Source organism: Pleurodeles waltl, chromosome 2_1, assembly GCF_031143425.1.
Source record: "Pleurodeles waltl isolate 20211129_DDA chromosome 2_1, aPleWal1.hap1.20221129, whole genome shotgun sequence".
In the NCBI taxonomy this organism is placed as follows: Eukaryota; Metazoa; Chordata; class Amphibia; order Caudata; family Salamandridae; genus Pleurodeles; species Pleurodeles waltl.
In genome coordinates, this window is record NC_090438.1 from 812,549,140 (window position 1) to 812,571,525 (window position 22,386).

Consider the following 22,386-nt stretch of genomic DNA (forward strand, 5'->3'; position numbering starts at 1 on the left):
CACCAAAAGTTGAGACATTCATAGTGAGAATGAGAAGAGATTCTGACTATCTTCATGTACAGGGATGGAAAACAAAACAGAGATCAACCTAGGTAAGCCATTGGGCATTGGCAGGCTGGTGGCATAATTGAGGACCACAAGGAAGCATGGGATAACCACATTATCAATTGCCCTAAGATATTGGACAAATCTGTAATCTTAATAAAGAATGAACTCCACCTAACGTTGCTACCATATTTTAGTCATATATTCAATGTATATTATTTAATCAATTTGCCTCACATTTGTGTTACCTCCTCGTGCTCCAGTCCATGGTGATCCCACACGCACAACTCCATTTCTGATCTGCACCCCCAATCCCTTTGGCATGCATAGGTAACACACCCACCAAATTCTCCTCCCTCAGGTTCTCCCTCTCTCATTTTCCTGTGGTTCAGTGATCTGGTGGAATAGATATAGAGGAGGCAGTGCAGTTGGAACTCCAGCCTTACCTCTGTCCCTAAGATGACAAAATGAGTAGGCTAGAGTTTTCTGGTTATTTTTGCTACATCTAACTTGATATTTAAGCCTACAGTTGTGTGCTTCCTTATGCCCCTTAAGGAACTGTGGCCCTTACTCTGCATTTATTTTATTTTTGGTATTCTTTAGTTTCTTTAGCAAGTTTACTAACCTTTCACTTTGAAAGGCATGCTATGTTCCGGAAAGGACTTCTTTCCATCCTCCTTAGTAAGTCCCACCCACTCTTGTAAATACCTGCGCTTATTTTTGCCATGTTAATGAAACAGACAGGAGTCCCTTTTGGTGGGGGCTCATTACATTTAGATTTTTCAGCCCTCATTATCTTTTTATAGTCCACTCGCTCTTTTAAGACAGAAAGCTGTTTGCCAGCCTTTTTTCTGCAGCTGATCTCATGGAGGGAGGTATAGAAGGAAATGAAAAACAGCACGTTTGCCTCAGTTGTAGTTCTTCCAACTAATGCTGTGAAGGGAAGAAAGGGAAGGTATCACACACTTAAAGGTCCCTTACGTGCATTATTTTTGTTTTCTTAATTCAGCACCCAGTGCGACTCGTGAAGGTGCCAGACTGTTGATTCATAGGGCCTCTGTCTTTCATATATTCATCCTTCATACACATTCTTGAGTTCACTGGACTCCTCCCAGTCCTACCTACTCAACCAACTTATTTTCCGTCATCTCTCATCTGACATTTGTGTGTACCATTTTTAAGAATGCATTGACAACTATAAAACACTACTTTTATGTTTGACAGTGCATCATCGGTTAAAATAAAACACATGATGGGAGACCTAAAAGTCAAACTTGTGGTTAATGTCAAAATAGCAAAAGGCACAGCATATAACGAGACAACTGTCATTTCAACTGACCAGAGCTCTCTTTCAGAACGCCAGCTGGAGCAGGTAATGCTAAACCTCAATTTCGAAAGGCTCATCTTCTACACGATTCTCTCAGTACAAACCTACATGCAAGAAACTGTAACTTCAACAAAACTATCTAATGAGCAGGAGGCAGGATCTTCCCATGTAGAGAAGTGTGAGCAGACCTGCAGTTGAAGTCAAAGAAACAAACATACTGCTGAATTCATTATTTTTCTAAAATCGCGTTTGTGTTTGCCAGTATTGAAAGTGAGGCTACACTTTATTACGAGATGTGGTAAATCTGCTGATGTGCTTCCTCAAACAAAATGACTCTAAGGCCTACGGGAATCATGAAAGTTAACATGCATTTTAAGTTAATATAAAAATTATACTCAAATTCTATTAAGCAATATACAAGTGCACATTGTGATATACATTTACCCTTGCAGTATCAATGGCCTTGAAGTACGAATTCCTATAGGTAGACAACCGCAGAAGGGTTTTACACACTGGATGTGACGTGCACTGTAGCACACATGCCATGCTTTGTTTTTCGGGGGAAATGAACACATTCCTAATTGTTTGCACATGCTTTCAAGTGTTAGTTTTAGACGCAAAGTCTGGTCAAGCTATCTTATTTGGTCAGGCTTTCCATCAACATATGATTGTTTATGCTGATCTACCCCACTAATGCCCTCTTGATGCAAAGTAGCTGAAAGTGGGGGGACCTTTCCATCACAAAATGCCTTTTAAATCCCTGCTGCCATTTTGAGTTGTGTTGCATTGCTTTGTGCACAGCGCAAGCGCAAAGACTTAGTAAATGTGAGCCAAAGTCTTGAAAGCAAAACCTATTTTTAAACATGTTTAATGTATTTTATCTGCTTTCGGTTATTAATATGTTTGGACTCAAACATCATCCTTGGCTAGACATTTTAAAACTACATCTGGATGTCATCAAACTTTACAAAGGTTGGGCAAATGGGACGCAAGAGTTGTTACTTGTAAATATGGTATGCTGATTGTTTTGAAACTTTCCAGATTACCAGATCCAAAATGATGCTTAAGAAGAACTGAGAGAAGGAATAGCTTTGATCTCTTCCTTGCATACACTGAATATGTGATAGAGAAATCTAGTTGCAGATTCCTTCCCTTAGAATTTTCCCCAGCGTCAGTCTAGATCTGGAGATTTTTCTCTAGCTGTACCCCTGGGAGGCATTAGGTGGCGTCAATCTACTCTGCGTGTGTTGTCAGTGTCGTCCGCGCCAGAGATGATGTTGCAGATCCTATATAGGTGCCACTCTGGCGTGCAGACGTCAGATCTTTTCTTTCTGCGCTAGCCAGCGCTGATCCAAAGGAAGAGCTACCCTCATTAATTTTTTTGACTGGTCTTTTTCAGGTTATTATCTACGTTTTTTGAGTTTTGGTGCATTGAGGAATGTCTTTGAGGAAGACCGGTTTCAAGCCCTGTGGACCCTGTTGTAGGGTCGATGTCCATGACAGATCCCCACCTTGTGTGCCTTTGGTGCCTGGAGCATGACCACAACTCAGAGTCATGCTCCGAGTGTCGGGCCATGCATCCAAAGGCTATGAGGGAGCGGTCCCGAAGCTGATGGCAGCCCAACGCTCGACTCCATGCATGTCATGGTCTCAGTCAAGAGGAAGGTCTTGGGATCGGTTGCGGAATCCACCCTCGTCGTTGTCCCACTTCAAGTCCTCGGGACAATCGGGTAAGTTGAACCAAAAGAAGGAGTCGATGGTGAAACACTCTTCAACTTCTCCTCGCCAACGAGACGAGGGAGTGGCGGTGTTGTCGAACTAGGCCTCTTTCTGCAGAGGCTCTGTCTGGGTCAACCCTGTGCATCTCCAAGTTTCAAGGAGCCGTAGCGACCCCTGCCCAACTTAAAGATCTCTGTGAGGGCATGCGCTCATTTTTGGGCAGTCTGACACCACTGGCGTGCCTTTGGGCTCCATGGAGTTGGAAGGGGCCCCTTTGGGTTCTCTGCCTGTGGCTTCGGCCTCAGCTCTGGGGGCACCCAGTGATCCATGCTTGGATCCCAAACGGCCTTGGTTGTACCACCTCGACCTTCCCTGATGTCGATGCTCTCAGCGTCACCTGTGCTCCCTGTGTCGGATCCTGAGCCTTATTCTTATGGACTATGTTATGGTGAGGAATGGGGGGGGGGGGGGGGTTGCTGGACCCTTTGGAATACCAGCTACAATAATCTATGTTCTGGTTCTATGGACTTGGATGAAGCCAGTAGTCTGAATACCTCTCCATATACTTCCATGCTTTCTTCCCCTACTCTGGCTATGGAAGAGGGAGCGTCAAGCTCTATGGTAGTGAAAAGAGTGGCAGAGGTCCTGGACCTTAAGTTGCCATTGGTGGCAGTCAGGACTAACCTCCTGACATAGGTGTTTCAACCTGAAGCTTCATCCTCCGAACCACTGCTCCCCTTCAATGAAGGACTTCCAGATATCCTACTGGGTACTTGGTCCAAACCCAGCACAGGGGCTCCTGTGAACAGGACAATTGCCCGCCATCATCGCCCTGCTCTGGGTGATCCAAGTTTCCTTATGCAACACCGGACCCCTGAGAGCTTGGTCATCCAAGCCTCTACCTCCAATAGCACGTTCCCTTCCGCAACCTCGGATAGGGAATCCAAGAGGCTGGACTCACTTAGGAATAAGTTGTTCTCTTCCACCAGCCTGCCATTGCAGTCCAGGAACACCGCATTTATTCTGGACTCTTATTCCCAAACACTGTGGGATATTGTTCCGCAACTGCTGCTGCAGGTCATGCAGGAGGCCATGGCTGCACTTTCAGAAGCAGTTGCTGATGGGGGAGATGCAGCAAAGTTCGTGATCCGATGTGGACTGGACACAACCGACTCACTGGGCAGATCGGTTGCATACACGGTGGCGATAAGGCACCACACCTGATTTAGGACATCTGGCTTTTCGGGGGATGTCCAAGCAAGCCTTATCAACATGCCTTTTGCTGGCAACCATCCCTTTGGAGAAAAAGCAGACATGGTGCTTGAGTGCTTCAAGGATTCTCATGCTACAGCCAGGTCCTTGGGCCTTGTGGCTGCCCCTTGTCCCCCATAGTCTGCTTTTCACTCTTTTTGTGGCTACGAAAAGGGCACCCAGCCATGTCTGTTCCCATCCAGCCACTGTGTCGCGCATGCTGCCTAGCCTCTGTGTGGCCGGGGACGTGGGATAATCTGCCCTCGTTGAACAAGGAGCCAGCATTCCAGCCAGTCCACTGCCCTCACCACTCTGCAGCTGCCTCCAAACCATCCTAGTCAGACTCGTTCCCACCAGGGACCAGTTGGAAGCAGGATCCACCATTACTTGCTCGGCTGGCAATCCATCATGTGAGACAAGTGAGTTTTGCAGATAGTCCAACAAGACTACTGTTTCCCCTTTGAGACTATGCCTCCATCCATGCCACCATCCTACGATTGGGTGAGTGAGGATTACTTGGCACTACTCCAAGAAGAAGTTACGTCTCTCTTGGCCAATAAAGGCATAGAGAGGGTTCCTGTGCCAGAAGTAGCATGTGGTTGGTATTCTCACAACTTTCTGGTAGCTAAAAAGGACAAGGGCTTCCGCCCTATCCTACATCTTCAGTCCTTCAATCTCTTCCTCAAGAAGGAGAAGTTGAAAATGCTCACGCTGGCTCAGGTTCTTTCTGTCTGGACCAAGAAGACTGGATGTTAGCGCTGAACTTGCAGGATGCTTATTTCCATAGTTCCATCCTGCCTGCGACAGAGGTTAGTTATGGTTCACAGTAGGCCACGAGCACTTTCAGTTAACCGTGCTCCCTTTTGGCCTTACCAGCACCTCTTGGGTGTTCACCACTGTGATGGTGGTGGTGATCTTAGCTCATCTGTGCTGATGAGGGCTTCCGTCTTCCCCTATCTCAACGACTGGCTGTTGAAGGTGGTCTCGCCCCAGGCTGTTGTCTCCCACCTCCATATTACAGTGGACCTCCTGCATTTGCTGGGATTCACTACGTGACACCTGCTCAGATGCTGCTTTTCATCTGAGCTGTTCTAGACACAGTGCAGTTTTGGGCTTATCCTTTAAGCGGCAAGTCCAGGATATTCAATCTGTGATATTGGTGTTTTAGCCTCTATCCTCGATTCGATGAGAATGACGCTTAGGCTGCTGGGCCTCATGGCCTCCTGAATCCTGCTGGCGACTCATGCTAGATGGCATATGCAGGCTCTGCAGTGGGACTTGATGTTCCACAGGGTGCACCATCAGGGGAATCTCTCTGACATGATCTGTATCTCAGAGGGAACTGGGCAAGATGTGTAGTGGTGGTTAACGAACCGCGATTGGGTCAGAGGGAGATTCTCCAGATCTGATAGCAGTGACAGATACGTCATTCCTGGAATGGGGTGGCCATCTGGGAGAGGCGCACCTCAGAGGGGTCTGGTCTCGGGCAGAGTCTGGACTCCACATCAACCTGTTGAAGCTCCATGCGATCTGTCTAGCATTGAAAGCATTTCTTCCCTCTATGAAGGGGAAGGTAGTGCAGGTGTTCATGGACAACACCACCATCATGTGGTACTGCAACAAGCAAGGCGGGTGGGGTTGTGGACCCTTTGTCAGGAGGCTCTGTGCCTCTGAACTTGGCTGGAACACCAGGGCATTTTCCTGGTGGTTCAACATCTGGTGGGCTTTCTGATTGCCAGAGCGGACAAACTGAGGCAACAATGCTTAGTCGATCACAAATGGTGTCTCCATCTAGGGGTGGCACAAGGTCTCTTTAAGCAGTAGGAAGAGTCTTGGTTAACTCGGTTCAGCTCCGCAGAGAACGCGCAATGTCAGCAGTATTGCACGTTTCCAAGTTAGAAATTGCTTGGCAACTCTTTTCATCTCAAATGGAACTCAGGCCTCCTGTACACCTTTCTGCCCATACAACTTCTGCCCAGAGTTCTCAAGAAGATCAAGAATGACCAAGCCTAAGTCATACTTGTGGCTCCGGACTGGGCTCAACAAGTCTGGTATCCCGATCTACTGAGCATGGCCATCGATCCTCCGATCATACTGCCCCTTCAGGAGAAATCTTCAGTTGCAGCTGCAGGGAAAGGTTCTCCACTCAAACCTGTCCAGTCTACGCCTTCTTGCATGAAGATTAAGCTGATTTGAACTTCCACCAGAAATCTGTACTGTAATCATGGCAGCCAGATATCCCTCCACCAAAACGGTATGCACCTGACGTTGGAAGAATGTGGCATGGCGCACAGACAAGTCTGTTGACCCCCTTTATGCCCCCCTCTCTGAGATCCTATGGTTTGTCCTTTCTTTGGCCCAGCAGGGCTCTGCTAAGGGCACTCTCAAAGGTTATCTGTCTACCATTTCTGCTTTTGTGTGGTTACATTATCAACTTTCCTTGTTTAAGTCTCCTATTGTAAATAGGTTCCTTAATGGCCTCAGACATATGTTTCCTCCATCTCCATTATGCCCCAATAGGATTTGAATTTAGTTTTGACATTTCTGATGTGATTGAGTCTCTCCACAATTGTTCTCTCAGGCTTCTTACTTTGAAGACAGCCTTCCTTGTGGCCACTGTCTGCCAGCAGGGTGAGTGAGCTGCAGGAATTGTCAACAAGCTGCCCTACCTTTCCATCTATCCTGACAAAGTGGTGCTTCGCACTAGGGCCTCCTTTCTGCCAAAAGTGGTTACACCCTTCCCTGTACACCAATCCATCACCTTGCCTACTTTTTATGCACCTTCGCATCCTTCTAAGGTAGAGGAGAAATGCCACTGCCTGGAAGGTGTTGTACCTTGATCGTACCAAAGAGTTTAGGGGGATGATCCACACTTTGTTATGTAGGTATGAAGAAAGGTCGATCAGTGCAGAAGAGAACCATTTCCAGATGGGACGTACTCTGCATTAAAATGTGATATGCACTGGCTAAGAAGCAACCCCCTGAGGGTTTGTGTGCTCATTCCACCTGAGCTAAAGCTGTGAGCACTGCATTAGCATGCAGAGTCCCAGACCTGGACATCTGTCAGGTGGCAATGTAGGCATCTCTGCACGTTTACCAAACACTACTGCCTGGACATTCAGGTCCGTAGGAATGGGCACTTTGCCCGTTCGGTCCTGGAGGATTTTCTAGCGTGATCTTAGTAAGCAGACCCACCTCCCGGGATGGCATTGCTTGGGTATCTAAGGTAAGGACTCTGCAACTAGATGTCTCTATCAAATGGACAAATGAGTTTTGGGAATGCCGTATCTGGTAGGGAGAAAATCTGGTTGCAGATTCCTTACTGACCCACCCATCCTTCCCCTATGCGAACTGATTTCTAGGGAGAGGGACTCCCTCTCAGGACCCTACTTTTTACACATCAGTGGTCAGTGTTCTTCATTGCTCTGCGCTTCTAGCGTGGAAAGTTGTGAAAATAAACTGGTGTCTGATCCCGGGGTGGTGCATATATAGGATCCGAAACGTCAAAACCGGTGTGAACGACGCCAGTGACAAACAAGGAGCCGATCAACGCCATCTAACGGCATACAGGGATACTGCTTGAGAAAAATCTCCAGATCCAGAGTGGCATCTGAGGGAAATTCTAAGGTAAGGAATCTCCAACTAGATATTGTCTCTGTCAGAAAAGGTGTTACTGAAGGTAAGTAACTTGTTCATTGAGCTTTCAAGTGTTACTTTAGATGAATGTTGCCTGAGAACTATTTCCCCTGGATAGCAGTAGGGGTCTGGATATTCCATGAGGAAAGTGCCAAATATATTACAGTTTGCGTGGGTGCTGGATCGTTGCTTAAAAGCAATGTAAAATAGCGCTTTGTGCTACTTTGAGTTTAGAGCACGTCCCATGGGTGGTACATGGCTGCTCCCACGTTATCACCCTTAGGTTTTGATGCACAGTTGTTAGAAATTGGGCCTCTAGTTGGGTAGAGGTATGTACCCTGTCCAAGTACGGACCACATTCCTAGTCAGGGTAAGTCAGTTACACACCATAAATTAACCTGTTCTCACCCTCTGGTAGTTTGGCAAAGAGCAGGCAGGTTTAACTTAGGAAGAAATGGGTATTTGTGCAACACTTAATACATTAAAATGGTGAAAACCCACACAAAAGATACCGCGCCTCGGTAGGAAAATAGAGCTTAATCTAATGAACACTACAAAATAAAAACAACAAAAATCCAATTAATAGAAGTCGAGATATGAACTTATGAAGAATATCTGCAAATATATTGCTTAAAAGCATAAAGTGCAAGACTAGGTGAAATCTGAAAAGTCAGGCCAGCCGCAATAGAGCACGGGTTGAATACCGGGACCAACCTTGTCCTGCTGAAATCAGAACCTTGGTTTGGTTTTGCATCAACGTCCGGGAGCGATGCGAGGAGCAGCAGTGTTGATGCATCATTGCTGTCGATCCTGGTGGTGTAGGTTATGTGTTTGTTCCAAGCCACACCATCAGATGTGTGTTGATGTTGAACCTCTTAGATGCAGGTGATGTGTCATCGTCGAGCTGCGCAGCCGGCGATTTGATATCTCCTGCAGCGGCATTATGTCATCATCAAAGGGGATGTGTCAGTTCCGACTGATGCAACAAGGGCAATGCATGAATTGTGGTAGGAGACAGCTAGCAAACCCACTTCCTGGGGCCCTGGACTTCGTTGGCACAAATGTCATGGCAGGACTCTCAGAGTTTATTTAAAAAAATATATTTTTATTAGTTTCAAATAGCATAGGGTTACAAGTCAGTATCATTGCATCAGTGCAAAGGAGAAAATCAAAAGGTAACAATAAGATACAATTTCTCAACTGTAGCAAGATAAATGTCATCATATATCCATGTGACCATGGCACCACATTCAACTGCTGTCGCTTACATATCTTTGATGGGGTGGCGGGCCTGTACTATATTTGAGGTATAAATCGTCGCTTATTGGGTGAGTCCAGCCGTACTCCCATGGCCCCAGTCCATTATTTTCATTCACCATGCAGTCGACGATTCCACCTACATTAGGCCCTTATGCAGGGAGTGTGGGGTTAAGAGGACCCAACTGCGTGATAAAAGGGGAAGAACGGAAACTATGAAATTTTAAGAAGAAAAAAAACCTTTAAGACGTGCTTGCCGCATGTGGGGCGGGCCAGAAGGTGCTCCTATCTAGTTCTTCAGTAAAATTGCATTTCTTATTTCTAGAGGTGTTCATCGGAGGCCGGGGGGGGGAAGAGAGGAAGATGGGTAATTCAGGTTCTACATTTTGATATTGGCTTCAGAATGTAACTACTGTAGGCAAATCGGGCACCCGAGAACCAGTGTTGTGGCGTGATCCCCAGATGTTATTGGAAACCCCGCCACAACACTATCTGATGCCCAGATGACGGGAGTAGAGATTAAAGGGGATGTCTGTATATTATTGATTGTAGGGGCCTACTATTCAGTAGCGGTGGACGTGATGGGCGTATCTATTACTGGCTGGGAATTTTTAGCCGCTTCAATGCTCCCGGCCTTCTGCGAGATCAGATTGTCTTCCAGTTTCCCTAGGTAGGTGTCCCAAAGTGTTACCTTGCCTCTTCCACCCTGGGTACTTCTATCCCGTTCCATTGCGCTATCCTCCGCCGTGTCCCAGCGAAACACCGTTCGTAGCCAGTCCTGTACATCAGGAGGTCGGGATGCCTTCCATGACATAGCAATAAGAAGTTTGAACAGCACAAAGGCGAGGTCTACAAACTTCATATGGCATTTGGTCTGTTTGTTCCTTTTGGTTACCCCTAGCAGGCAAAGGAGTGGGTCTAATGTGAAATTTTCGTCTATAATATCTGATACATGTTGCGTAATATGGGTCCAAGTGCTGTGTATCTCTGGGCATTCCCATGTCCTGTGAAGGGAGTTGGCATCCTCCTGACCACATCTCGGGCATGACGGAGAGGTGTCTGGAAATATACTGTGTAAACGGTGGGGGGTCAAGTATGTTTGGTGGATATAGTTGAGCTGCGTGTATTTCAGTCTAGTATTGCGCGACACATATCTCACCTGTTCTAGCGTCATTTTCCACTGGTGGTTTGTTAAATCAATTCCTAACCCAGCTTCCCACCGAGCCTTACTACGGGGATGCAGTATGTCCTGAGTCTCCCTTAACAGTACATATATATATTAGAGACTTCCCTTCTTTCCTGTCCCCGTGTTAAAATATAATGGAGTCTGTGTTGTATTGTGGGTTCCAGGGGGCCCGTCTGCCAGATTCCACCCACGACCGCATGAAGGGCCGCGTGAGCAAGAAACTGTCCAGGGTCTAATTTAAATGTTGCCCTTAAGTCTGTGAATGAGCGTAGTCGGACTTCCCCGTATAGCTCACCTGCGTGTAATAGCCCACCTTCTTTCCATGTTCGAAAGTCATGTATCTGAGCAAGATCTCGTATCTGAGGTATTTCCCATAGTGGGAGTTTGGGAGAGTAGGGTAGTGGTCGGCGTCTCCGATGAATATATCGAGTCCAGGTTTCCCCTGCTGTACGCAGTAGCAATCCGGAATCTTCCTTGTGTCTGTATTGTGCAAGAAGCCATCTGAGTGCACCTCCTTCCCCTGTTGTGTATTGCACCATAGCTCCTTCTATTGTCTGGTTCCCAGTTAGCCAGGACATTATCCATTGCAGTTGTGCTGCTACATAATATTGCTCTATGTCTGGGATCGCCATACCACCTTCAAGCAATGGATATTGCAGCGCGTCTAGGGATATCCTCTTGCGTCCTGAGCCCCATATGAGTGTTATTAATGTACCACGTGCAGCTTGGAAGAAGGCCTTTCCAGGCGGGATCGGCAGTGCTAGGAACAAATAAAGTAATCTAGGGAGTATCAGCATTTTGATAATAGCTGCTCTACCCATAGGGGAGAGGGGCAACCGCGTCCAAAATGATAGTGACCTACGAATTGAAGTCAATGCTCTGTTATAGTTGCCTTCTACCAGGTCTATCTCCGAGCGGTACACATCTGTCCCTAGGTAACGGAAAGTTCCTGTGGCCCATACCAAGCGCCCACCGTCAGTCGACTGTATTAGTGTGTCACCGGTCTCACGCAGGGGGAACGCACAGGACTTACCCCAATTTACTTTAAGGCCCGACACTTCACTAAATTGCTCCAACAGTGTGAACAATCCAGGGAGGGCACTGTTAGGTTCCCAGAAATAGATTAATATGTTGTCTGCATAGAAAGACGCAATATGCCATCGTCCATCTACCCTTAATCCCCAGTCAAGGTCTTTCGTCCGGAAGTGCGTCGCTAGAGGCTCCATAGCCAGGACAAAGAGTACTGGGGACAACGAGCAACCCTGACTCGTCCCTCTCTGGATAGGAAAAGAGCTAGATACTTTATGACCAGGATGGACTCTTGCCTGGGGAGCAGTATAGAGCAGCTGTATCCACTGTAGGAATCGGGGACCTAGCCCAAAGCGTCTCAGCGTTCACATCAAGAAGGCCCACCCTACCGTATTAAATGCTTTTTCGAAATCCAAAGACACCGCCTTTGGGTGTCCCTCGTCTTTAGATACAGCATCTATTATGTGGCATAGCCGTCTGGTGTTATAATAAGTAGCTCTAATTGGTACAAAACCACTCTGGTCAGGGTGAATCAAGGTGGGGAGCAGTGGTAATAATCTATTTGCTAGTGTTTTACTTAGGATCATATAGTCTATATGGAGCATAGATAGGGGTCGGTATGAGCCCACTTCCAGAGGGTCTTTACCAGGTTTAGGAAGTACTACGATAAGGGCCTCATTTAGCGAGGGTGGAAGTTCCTTTCGCCGAAATTATCCCTATACATTTCTAGTAACCTGGGTGCAGCATAAAACTCAACAGACAACCCATCAAGGCCCGGGGTCTTCCCTCTGGCCATCTGTTGGATCGCCAGTTTCACTTCATCTAGTTGTATTGGTTGTTCCAAATCTTGTTTCTGTTGCTGTGTCAGGGTAGGCAGAGGGAGGTCATGTAGTATCGGGTGCCAGTGGAAAGCAGCAGGGCCCGGCGGTGCCCTGTACAGCGTTTAATAGTATTGTGCAAAGGTGTCATTAATTGCCTCCTGTGTATTGACCACCTCCCCTTTGTCATTCCTAATTGCTCCTACTATTGTATGTGGTATTTCTGATCGCAGCAGCCAAGCTAACGTTCGACCCGGTTTGTCTCCATCTCTATGTTCCTAGGTCAGATATGCTTTATAATCTACTTTTCCTAGTCTAATTAGTTCTTCTCGGTATTGAGAGCGCTGAGCTGCCAACAACCGCCGGGCTGAGAGATCAGATATAGCTTCCTTTTCCAATTGACGTATTCCCTGTTCAAGAGTTAATATACTGTGTGTGAGGGTCGATTTTACTCCCCATGAGGTGGTCATACATTGGCCCCGTATAACCACTTTCATCGCATCCCACTCTATTCTAAGGTCTTCTACTGATCCTTCGTTATGCTGAAAATACTCTGTGATAGTGTTGCCTGTCTTAGTTCTGTATGCCATGTCTTGCAGAGCCTCTGCACGCAGTCTCCACGTTGGAATTGACGGTTTGGATTGACCCCATCCAAACACGACTCTAAGAGGGTTATGGTCAGACAGGGTCCTACCCAAATACTCCGACCCTCGAATAGCGGGCCACATAAGTGAATCACAAAAGATATAATCTAATCCTGTGTGTATTTGGTAACCTGGAGCATAATAAGAGTATTCCCTATCTATGGGATGTTGTAGTCTCCAGATATCATGTAGATGCATAGATTGCGATCACTGTTGGAAATGCCTAGTGGCTTGCAGGCCTGGAGAGTTCAGTAAGGGAGGGATCGATTGATCTAGTGTGGTGTTTTGGATACAGTTAAAGTCTCCTCCCCACAAACTAGGAGCGCTTGGATCTTGTAGCAGAGTTGGGGATAGTGTGTTTAAAAAGGGCCCTTGTATAGTGTTGGGACCATATATTGAAGCCAGAATAATGGGGCGACCATTTAATTGGCCTTCTACTAGCACGTACCTCCCTTCGCGGTCAATGTGCGTCCTACCTTTAACGAATGGCACTTCCGGTGCTATCCAAATCAATGTGCCCCTGGCGTATGCTGAATATACTGTGCCATAAATTTGGCCCCTCCAGCGACGGCCCAACTTAATTAGTTCCCCCTGGGTCAAGTGTGTATCCTGTAGACAAGCAAAGTGTGTCTGGCGTCTCCTGAGATAGGAGTATACCCTATATTGCTTAATGGGATTACCCATGCCTCAGATATTCCAAGTTAACATAGTATACTCTGCAGCCATTGGTTATGTGGGCTACTGTGCCATTCCTCTTATGTCCTCCCCCCCGGCCCCCGCCACCCCCGTCTGTCCACATCCCCCCTAGTCACCAGGCACTTAAAAACAATAAGAACATGTAGAACAACTCCCCGAACCCACGCTCGATCCGTGTTAAGCATCATGCCACAAACACCCTAGACATGCAACTAGCTTACAAAAAGAGCCACAGTGGATACTTATCCGTTCGGTTAAGGCACTGTGCCTACGACCCCTATTTCCAGGAGGGGGAGGGTGACAAGCGCTGTGATCTAAACGGATATCGCTTTGTAGACCCCAGGGGTGATATACTGTAGGGGCCACCTCCAGGTCCCAATGAGGCTCTGCGACTTAGGAGTTGCATGATCTTGTGCCACTGGGGGTCCGGTGCCTCCAGTAATCTTATTAGTTCGCAGATTATCAGTGTTTCAAAGATCGTCTGCCATATGTGGGGTTAGTGTCGGGCCCTATTCCTCGAGTGAGCACAGAGAGGGCGGTGAGTTTCCTGTGTCTGTATCAGAAGCGATCGAGGGATTGTCTGTTAAGGCAAAAAAAGGGTTGCTGGTCAATTGCGACATTTCTTTTATTGCCTTCTCTTGCTCCTGAGCTGCTTGGGCCTGAGACGGTCTCGCTCTACTGGACTTTCGCCTGCGTCGTTTAGTATGTGGAGTCAGCCAAGTTGCTTCTTCTATGGGTTCCCGAGTTGGGTGCATTAGTCCCTTTGCGTGTAGCCAGGTCCATACATCATCTGGTGAGTTGAACATTCGTGTTGCCTCACAGTCAACCACTCGGAGTTTTGCAGGAAATAGTGACGCATATTTGTAGTTCAATTCTCTTAAACGCTGTTTCACCTTAACAAAGGAGTTACGTTGTTTTTGTACTTCGGCAGTGAAGTCTGGATAGGCTGGGATCTCTGCATTGTTGTGTCGCCATGGGAGTGGGAGAGCTACAGAAGGGCGTCTCGATCCCTGAAATTCAATAGTCGGGCGATTATAGGTCGTGGAGGTGTGCCCGGGTGCGGAGGTCTGCCAGGTACTCTGTGGGCTCTTTCAACGGAGAAGAACTTCAAGGGGACGCCGCATAGCACATTTTCGATCAACCATTTTTCCACAAAAAGTTCGGTATTGGGGCCTTCTGCTTGTTCAGGAAATCCTATCAGTCTGATATTGTTGCGGCGGGACCTCCCTTCGGCATCTTCGGCCCGCTTGTGTAAGGCAGTTATGTCCAGTTGTACCTGCTTCATTTGGGCTTGTAGGTCCTGTATTGCAGGGCGGAGAGTTGCGAGTGAAGACTCCGCTCCTGCTACTCGTTCCGTTAGGTTATGGTGGTCCGCTTGGAGTAAGTTGACCTCTGTGCCTATTGTGTCAATCCTAGTTTCCAGTGATGTTTTTGTGTCTAGGATAGCTTGAAGGACTTTGTCAAATTTAGTGGAGTGTGATTTAAGTGTAGCATCCAATTGCACAAGGGTTTCCAGTGCTCCTCCCTCTTTCAAAGATTGGTCTGGGTCAGATCCAGCATTTTTGGAACCCTTGATTTTGCCCATCATTTCTGGGTTTTAGGACTCTGTATCTCCCCATGGTGGTGACAAGGAGGTCTGTCAGAGGGTGTCCAGCGATTCTTGCTAGGCCGCTGTAAATCTTAAACGGAGTATTTCACTATCAGTCTAGGCCTCTGTTTGCCATCCCCTCTATGGATCAGGGCCCACAATAAGGTATTTCTTGTGGTTGAGGTCATGCACACAGGGATTCCTCTGGTTTATAGGGGAGTCTTCCAACATAGTTCACCCAACTTGTATACAGTGCCTTAGGTTACCCTTTGGGGGGTGCGTTCAAGTTTGGTTCCGCTCGATATTGGTACGCATCAATGAACGGCTCCCGCACTAATGACAATAGTTTACGTTATGGGTCGCCGATCGCAGCTCACAGCCGCGAGTCAATACAGCTCTCAGACGAGCACCCACCTCGAAATTGCGAATCCAGCTGTCTCCAGCGCTCGCCTCTGTCGATCCAATGTCTTGTGAGAGAGGGTCGCTCTCCAGAACCTCTCAGGTCTCCATCACCCTTCCTTCTCTGTCACTGTGAGTGTGGCCATTTGTTTCTCAGCACCAGGGCCCCCCACGAGGCCACATTCCAAACATCTTTCAGCCGACAGAGTCTTCCCATCCTCAGGTCCGCCGATATCACCAAGGGCCGGCACAGTCATCCGAGTCGTGCTCCATGTTCGGGGTACAAGGTGAGCGTCTGTTTCACCGTCGTTGGTCTGGCAGCACTCCGGGACCCAGTTCCCAGTGTGATCGCCTGCGTGGTTGTTTCCCTCATCAATCTGGCGTGTTCCGGGGGGACCCAGACTCCAGAGCTCCCGGGGCCACAGCAGCGGCCATTCTTTCTCCGCCGCCTCAGGCGCGCCTGCTGATCGCTGAGACACCAGTTGTATCCCTGCAGTCCTATCTGAGTGCCTCCACGTCTCAGATCCCGGCTGTCGCTATATCAGGGTATATCCCTTTGCGGGCTCTGCAGGGTCGTCCCGTCCTCAGGTCCGTTGATGTCATCTAGGGCTGACACGATCGTCCACTGGTCCGGCAGCTCCTCTGGCACCCAGTTCCCGGCACCATCGCCCACGCGGTCGCTCCCCTCGCTGATCCGGCATGTTCCAGAGGGCCCGGACTCCAGAGCCCTCCAGGCCCCAAGAGCGGCTCCTCTACCTCCGTTGTCTCAGGCACGGCTGTCGATTACAGAGGCACTAGCCGCACCCCCGCAGCATTATTTAGGTGTTTCTGCATCTCAAGTCTTGGCCGTCACCGCATTAGGATATTTTTCCCCCGGGGCCTCTGCGGAGCTCTGATTCAAGCGTCTGCTCTGGCCGCCATCTTGACTCCGCCCCCTAGCAGGACTCACAGATGACAAAGTCCAAAAGCTGCAGCAAGGTTATTGGTAGTCTTTGATGTCAATGAGACTTCAGAATAGGAAGCAATCCAGCAAGCCCTTGGATTCACTTTGGTTCTGGGGATGTAGAGATGAAGTTCCAGTCCTTCTCACTCCCAGGCAAGGAGGGCAGCAGGGCAGGCACAACAAAGTAGGAGTCCAGCAAAGTCCAGCAGAATGACAGTCCTTTCGACAGCACAGCAGACCATCCTGGCAGAATATCCACGAGTTCAAAAGTGTACTGAGTTGGTGGTGTCTGAGGTCCAGTTCTTATACCTAATGATGCCCTTGTAGTGGGGAAGACTTCCAAAAAAGGACTTTAAAGTGCTCAGAGTCTCTGTCCTTCCTGCCCTGGCTCCAAACTCACTACAGCAAGTTTGTTATGCAGCCTTTTGTGTGGGATCAGGACACAGCCCATTCAGGTGTAAGTGTCAGTCCTTCCTATCATCATGCCCAGGATGGCCCATCACGATGTTGATTGCCCAGCAGTGACACCGAAACTCCCTTTGTATATGGCTGTCTAGAGGGAATGCACAAGAGCCCAGCTGTCACCCACCCAGATGTGTATTCAGAGACAGGCAGAAGACACCAGATGGTTAAATTAAGAAAATGGCAACTTTCCAAAAGTGGCGTTTTCAGAATTGTAATTTAAAATCCGACTTCACTATAAGTTGTGATTTCAAATTGTGATACCATAGACACCAAACTTGGGGGTCCCATCTTTTCCCAAATGGAAATTACACTTATAAAAGGTATAAGGCAATGCTATGGGGGGGGATAGGCCTTGCAATAGAGAAATACGAATGTAAGATGACCACTGCAAAGGAACAGAAGAGCGTCAGGTACTGTTGACAAGGAAAAACCGCAGCCTCTATTTTAAAAATTGGAATAGAAACACTGATGTGAGGATGTTAGAAATGTTAAGATGTATTATAAGACTTAAATTACACCAGTAAACCTTTAGCTTACTTTATTCTACTCCGGAATATTTTATTTTATATTTTAGGGTTTGGTGTTCTTACTTTGGGCCTGATCTAGAGTTTGGCAGACCGGTTGCTCCGTCACAGGCATGTCTATGTCTTAGAGCAGCGGTTATTAACCTGTGGAAGTCCACAGAAGCAAAAAACTTTTTAGAGTTTGAAAAAGAGGCTTACAAATGTAAACAATTTCCATAAGAAAGTATATTCCAAATGACATTTTTAAATCCTTATTCCAATACACACGAAACATACTATTTTGGAAGTGTTGATACAGAATGAATCCATTTAAGAAATTCATTAGTAAATCACACTGGGTTTAGAAGAGGAATATAATAGTTTACTGTTGTGACTCTCACGCTGGTGTAAAACTATCCAGAACAACCGAATTTAGCAGATACATTAATCTATCAGGACACTTACATTGTGCACACTACTCATAGGGTCTCTTGGTGGCAGTCTTTCATTTTTACCTGAGAACAGGGGTATTTTAAGCAAGTTTTGAACATGGCAAGAGTGTATTTTAGGTCAGGGAGTGAGTTGTTATGAATTGATTGTCACTGTTTCTCATCACAAGCGATGAGCCTGATCTTGAACAAATCAGAAAAGCGGGCACAGAGATTGTTAATTCATCCGAACTAAAGAAGGATTTAGTGAAGGGGTGGCTAATCAGCAGTGCCATGGATTTTGAAACACAGTACATTACTAAAAGTTCGACATCCCCAAAGTTTTTGTCAACTACTGTATAATTTACAAATCTCAATCTTTGTAAAATATTACAGGATGTTAAAATTAAATCCTTTTCCTAGAAAAACTTAAAAACATTTTTTAGCCACTTGCGTATTTTGTTTTTAATGTCATTTTGGCTTCTGTCACCCTCGTCAAACAGTATAAAGACTACATTGGCAAGCCCATCTCAGAATTCAGCTCACTTGCATCTCTTCCACCGACCCTAGCCGCCCCCGTCCCCCGTCCCCCGTCCCCCCCCCCCGCGAACCCTCCCACCTCCACGTCACCCCCCGGCCCGCCAGTCACCCTTCTTGCTGGAGTTTATACACGGAATGGATGAAAACCTGTTTTTTTGTTGTTCTTTTTTTACAGGTATAAAGCACAGAAGCACAGAACACAACTCGAGTCTGATGGTCTCGGAATCTGAATTTGAAAGTGACCAAGATACTATTTTCAGCCGTGAAAAGATTGAGAGGGAGCCTCCTAAAAATGCTGCCAATGGCTCAATCAAAAACGGCAATGCATTCAATTACAGCCCGACGGAGTGATGAAAGAACTGGCAGCACAATTGATGTAGTCAGCGCCTTTCACAAATACACCAGGGGATATTTGCGCTGTCGATACTTTTGTTTCCATAGTTGAAGGCTCTGCGCATGTGCTGGGCCGAGGACTGCAGGCAACATCTTGGAAGAGTTTACTTGTGTGCTTTTTTTCCAGGCCTGCATATTTCAAATCAGACCACAAGACGGACATCTGGAGCTGTCGAACAGATGGCTTCTCTGAGTGACAAAGTGCAAGTTGTTTGTGCACATAAAGAACCCTGTGGTTCATATGAGATTGTGCAATGCGGATGCCAGTGTCAACTAAAGCCGGTAAACAACTGTGTTTTTGGAAAGGCAGGCGAAATGAGAGATGGGAATTATTGTAGAAACCTCTGAGCGAACATATTTTCTGCTATAAAAAATGTGATTGTTTTTTGATTGATCCTTTCATTGTTAATTCGTGGCCATTTTCTTTTCTACTTCTTAACATGATGCAGAATCTCATCCTCTGCAGTTGGAAACAAAAGGCCCAATTGGGCCGAGAGTATTATTAGATTATCCTCTTTGTGTTAATGTTCAGGTGAGAATGAAGTTAACAACATTAGGGAGACCAGATTTATTACAAATAATGACGCAAAATAGCTCAAGTGTTGATAAAGTACTTTTGTGCTGGATAGTAGTGGCTTAAGTAACGCAAATAGCGCTACTTTGCTTCAAGGTGGCATCCTATTGGTCGCACGAGGGTGTTCCCATACTTCCACCAATGGGTTTGGACTAAAAGCCCAACCTACTAAACATAGTAGATGGGTCTTTAGGCCAAAAAGTAATGCCTCCTTGAGGCAGGCAATAACAAAGAAAAATGTTTTAATTCCTCCCACCTTTTCAAAAATTGCATTTGTGAAAAGTTTGAACATTAGTCTAAACATGGTATTTTGTACTAAAAAGGTAGCCTTCCAGTGCAACACCTATACTAGACATGGTGCAAAGGTGTGCGCTTGGCAGGCTGTTTGGGCACCAGCATTTGGGAACCCAGTAGCAGCGCTCATCTTAATAGATAAGGCTCTGGAATGCTCTCTCTCTCCCTAGCACAATAACTTCTATCTGCATTCAAACATAATACATTTACCCCTTAGTGTGTTGTTTCAAGTGTTGGGCCTGAGGCACCTTGTTGGCCATTTTTATGTAATTTAACAATGCAACAAACACTATTTCCCAGTACTGGTAGAAAACGTCTGCCTTGGAGCCCTAGTAAGACTGTAATATTCTTGTGTATATTTCCTACTGTTGCTATGTCCTATACTTTTAGAATAGTTCCCGGGGACCAGACCGCCTTCAGAATCTTTTTACTGCAATACTATGGCAAGCTGCGGTGTGGCTCAGTACCACGCCAGAACCAGTGAGGGGAGCAGACGGATATAAGTGCTTCCCCTGCGTGCCGTCAGCTCCATTCTTTTCACGCATCCAAACACAGATCCAGAACTCTGCTCCCAATTTCTATGACCTTACGTCGACTCCAAAAAAATTATGTTCCAGTGTGCAAGGAAAGATGTCCCCCTTAAACTACAGATTTCAAAACCATGTTGCAACAGCTGGAAACAAATGTCAGTCATGGACCCGCTCAAGGTGTGCCTTTGGTGTTTAGGCATAGGACCTGACTCAGAATTGTGTGAGGAGTGTGTGGTTATGCACTGTCCAGGAAGACAAAGCAAGGCTGTTATTCATTGAAGACACAAAGTAATGGTCTTCACCAAGCCCTGTTCTCGATCCACATTGAGGACACAGACCTCTGATTACCACTGGAATTTGTCTTCGCCATCTGACCCCATTGGAGTGATTATGGTGAAGACTTCCACTCCAGCACTACTACCTGCATCAGTCTCTTTTTCATCAGCTCCGGAGTACAATCTGTGGTAGATGCTGATGTCCCAACCCGAGCTGCCTTCTACACAACTCCTACCAAGGTTTGCTATGACAAACGTTTGCCACCACAGAGGGACAGTGTTTGTGGGAATGGGGATGATTAACCCCCTTATTATGATGATAATTTTTACATGGACTTTCAGGAGGCCAGTGGGCATGATACTTTCCCAGACACCGGATTCAATTTGCCTTTTGAATTTTCACCAGAAGAGAGTGTTTTGTCTGCTGTAGTAATCCTCTGAGCAGCTGAAGTTCTAGACCTACAAATTCTTTCCATCGAAGTTGACAGATATACTTACAACCTCAGCCAGCTACATCTGAGCTCTTGCTTTCGTTCAATGAGAAGCCCTCACTGACGCCTTAATGGGGACCTGGTAAAAGCCCTGTTCCTGCCCTCCTGTGAATCAGCAGTTAGCCAGACACCACAGACTGGCACCTGACAAACCTGATTACCTCATTAAGCATTCCTATGCAGTCTGTTTATTGGGCTGATAGGAACATGCCCTTTGGGATATCCAAAGACCTTATGGCCTCACTTGCTCAGACCATTCAGGATCCAAATGCACCCAAATACGTGATTCATGCTGGCTTACAGATTGCTTGGGACAGGCGGTTGGCACCAGCATAGTGCACTGTTGTCATGAATGGATGGTTGCAATGTACATATTTTTTTGGGAGATGTACAAGCTTCTATGATGGATATGTCCTTTAATTAGTCACATCTGTTCGGCAATAATGCAAAAGCTGCTGTGTAACGCTTTTGGGAAAGTAGGGCCACTGCACACTTCTTGTGTGTTGGACCCTGCCAAAACATTTCCTCGCCAGTTTAAGAAATTAGGAGGCTACTGCAGGGGGTTTGCTTATAGGTAGTGCCTGGCTCCTGTGCAATCACCTTAGTCCTTTCGAGGCCAGGGACATGGATCTTGAAGGTCACCAAGTTCACCATTAGTGGCAGCCACCCACACTGTGGGAGACAAGATTCAGCACTTTCTCCTATTGTGGCTATCTATCTCACACAAAAGATAGGTCCTGAAAATTGTTCATCATGGCTATGCCATCCAATTTCTGTGTTATGTTATGTTTATTTGTACAAAACAGAACTCACCCGGGAGGGTATCCTCCTCTGAAGCAGGAACTGTGTGGACCAAGCCAAAGTCTGGGCTAGGTTAAGAGCCAAGCCTCAGTCTCTTGCAGGATTCAAGAACTGAGGAGACTGATGTGCAGGGGCACGTCATTCCAGGACTTACGAGTGACGTAGGCAAAAGCATGACCACCGGTTATGGTTCGGCGTATGTGGTGGGTGCATGCAAGTAGGAATCCAGCACAGTGGAGGTGTCTGGTAGGTCTCAGGATGTTTATGCTGTATGAGGTATGCAAGGCCAATATTGTGTAAGACATTGAATGTATGCTTGAGGATTGTGCTCATTTGTAGATTGGGAGCCAATAGAGCTCTTTGAGGGGCAGGGGGATGTGAGTGTGGGGTGGAAGTTTGATGGCAAGCCTGGCTTTTTAGCCCCTATATCCTCCTTTTCAACAATTCAGAGAGCATATGCAGGCTGTGCAATGGAATCTCAAGTTCATCCAGGGATTTTGGAGGGACTGTACACAATTTGCAGTGGTATCTGATCAACCACAATTGAACCAGTG

General features: G+C 46.8%; 1 protein-coding gene across 1 annotated transcript in view; it reads left to right on the forward strand.

Annotated features, from left to right (window-relative positions):
- The window catches only part of KIAA0319 (KIAA0319 ortholog), a 562,397-nt gene extending 541,654 nt beyond the window's left edge, over window positions 1-20,743 (forward strand). Inside the window, exon 21 of the mRNA XM_069218755.1 lies at window positions 18,650-20,743. Within this exon, the coding sequence (XP_069074856.1) occupies window positions 18,650-18,825 (176 nt within the window). The 3' untranslated portion in view covers window positions 18,826-20,743. The remainder of the gene's footprint in view (window positions 1-18,649) is intronic.
- Window positions 20,744-22,386: the final 1,643 nt, after the last annotated feature.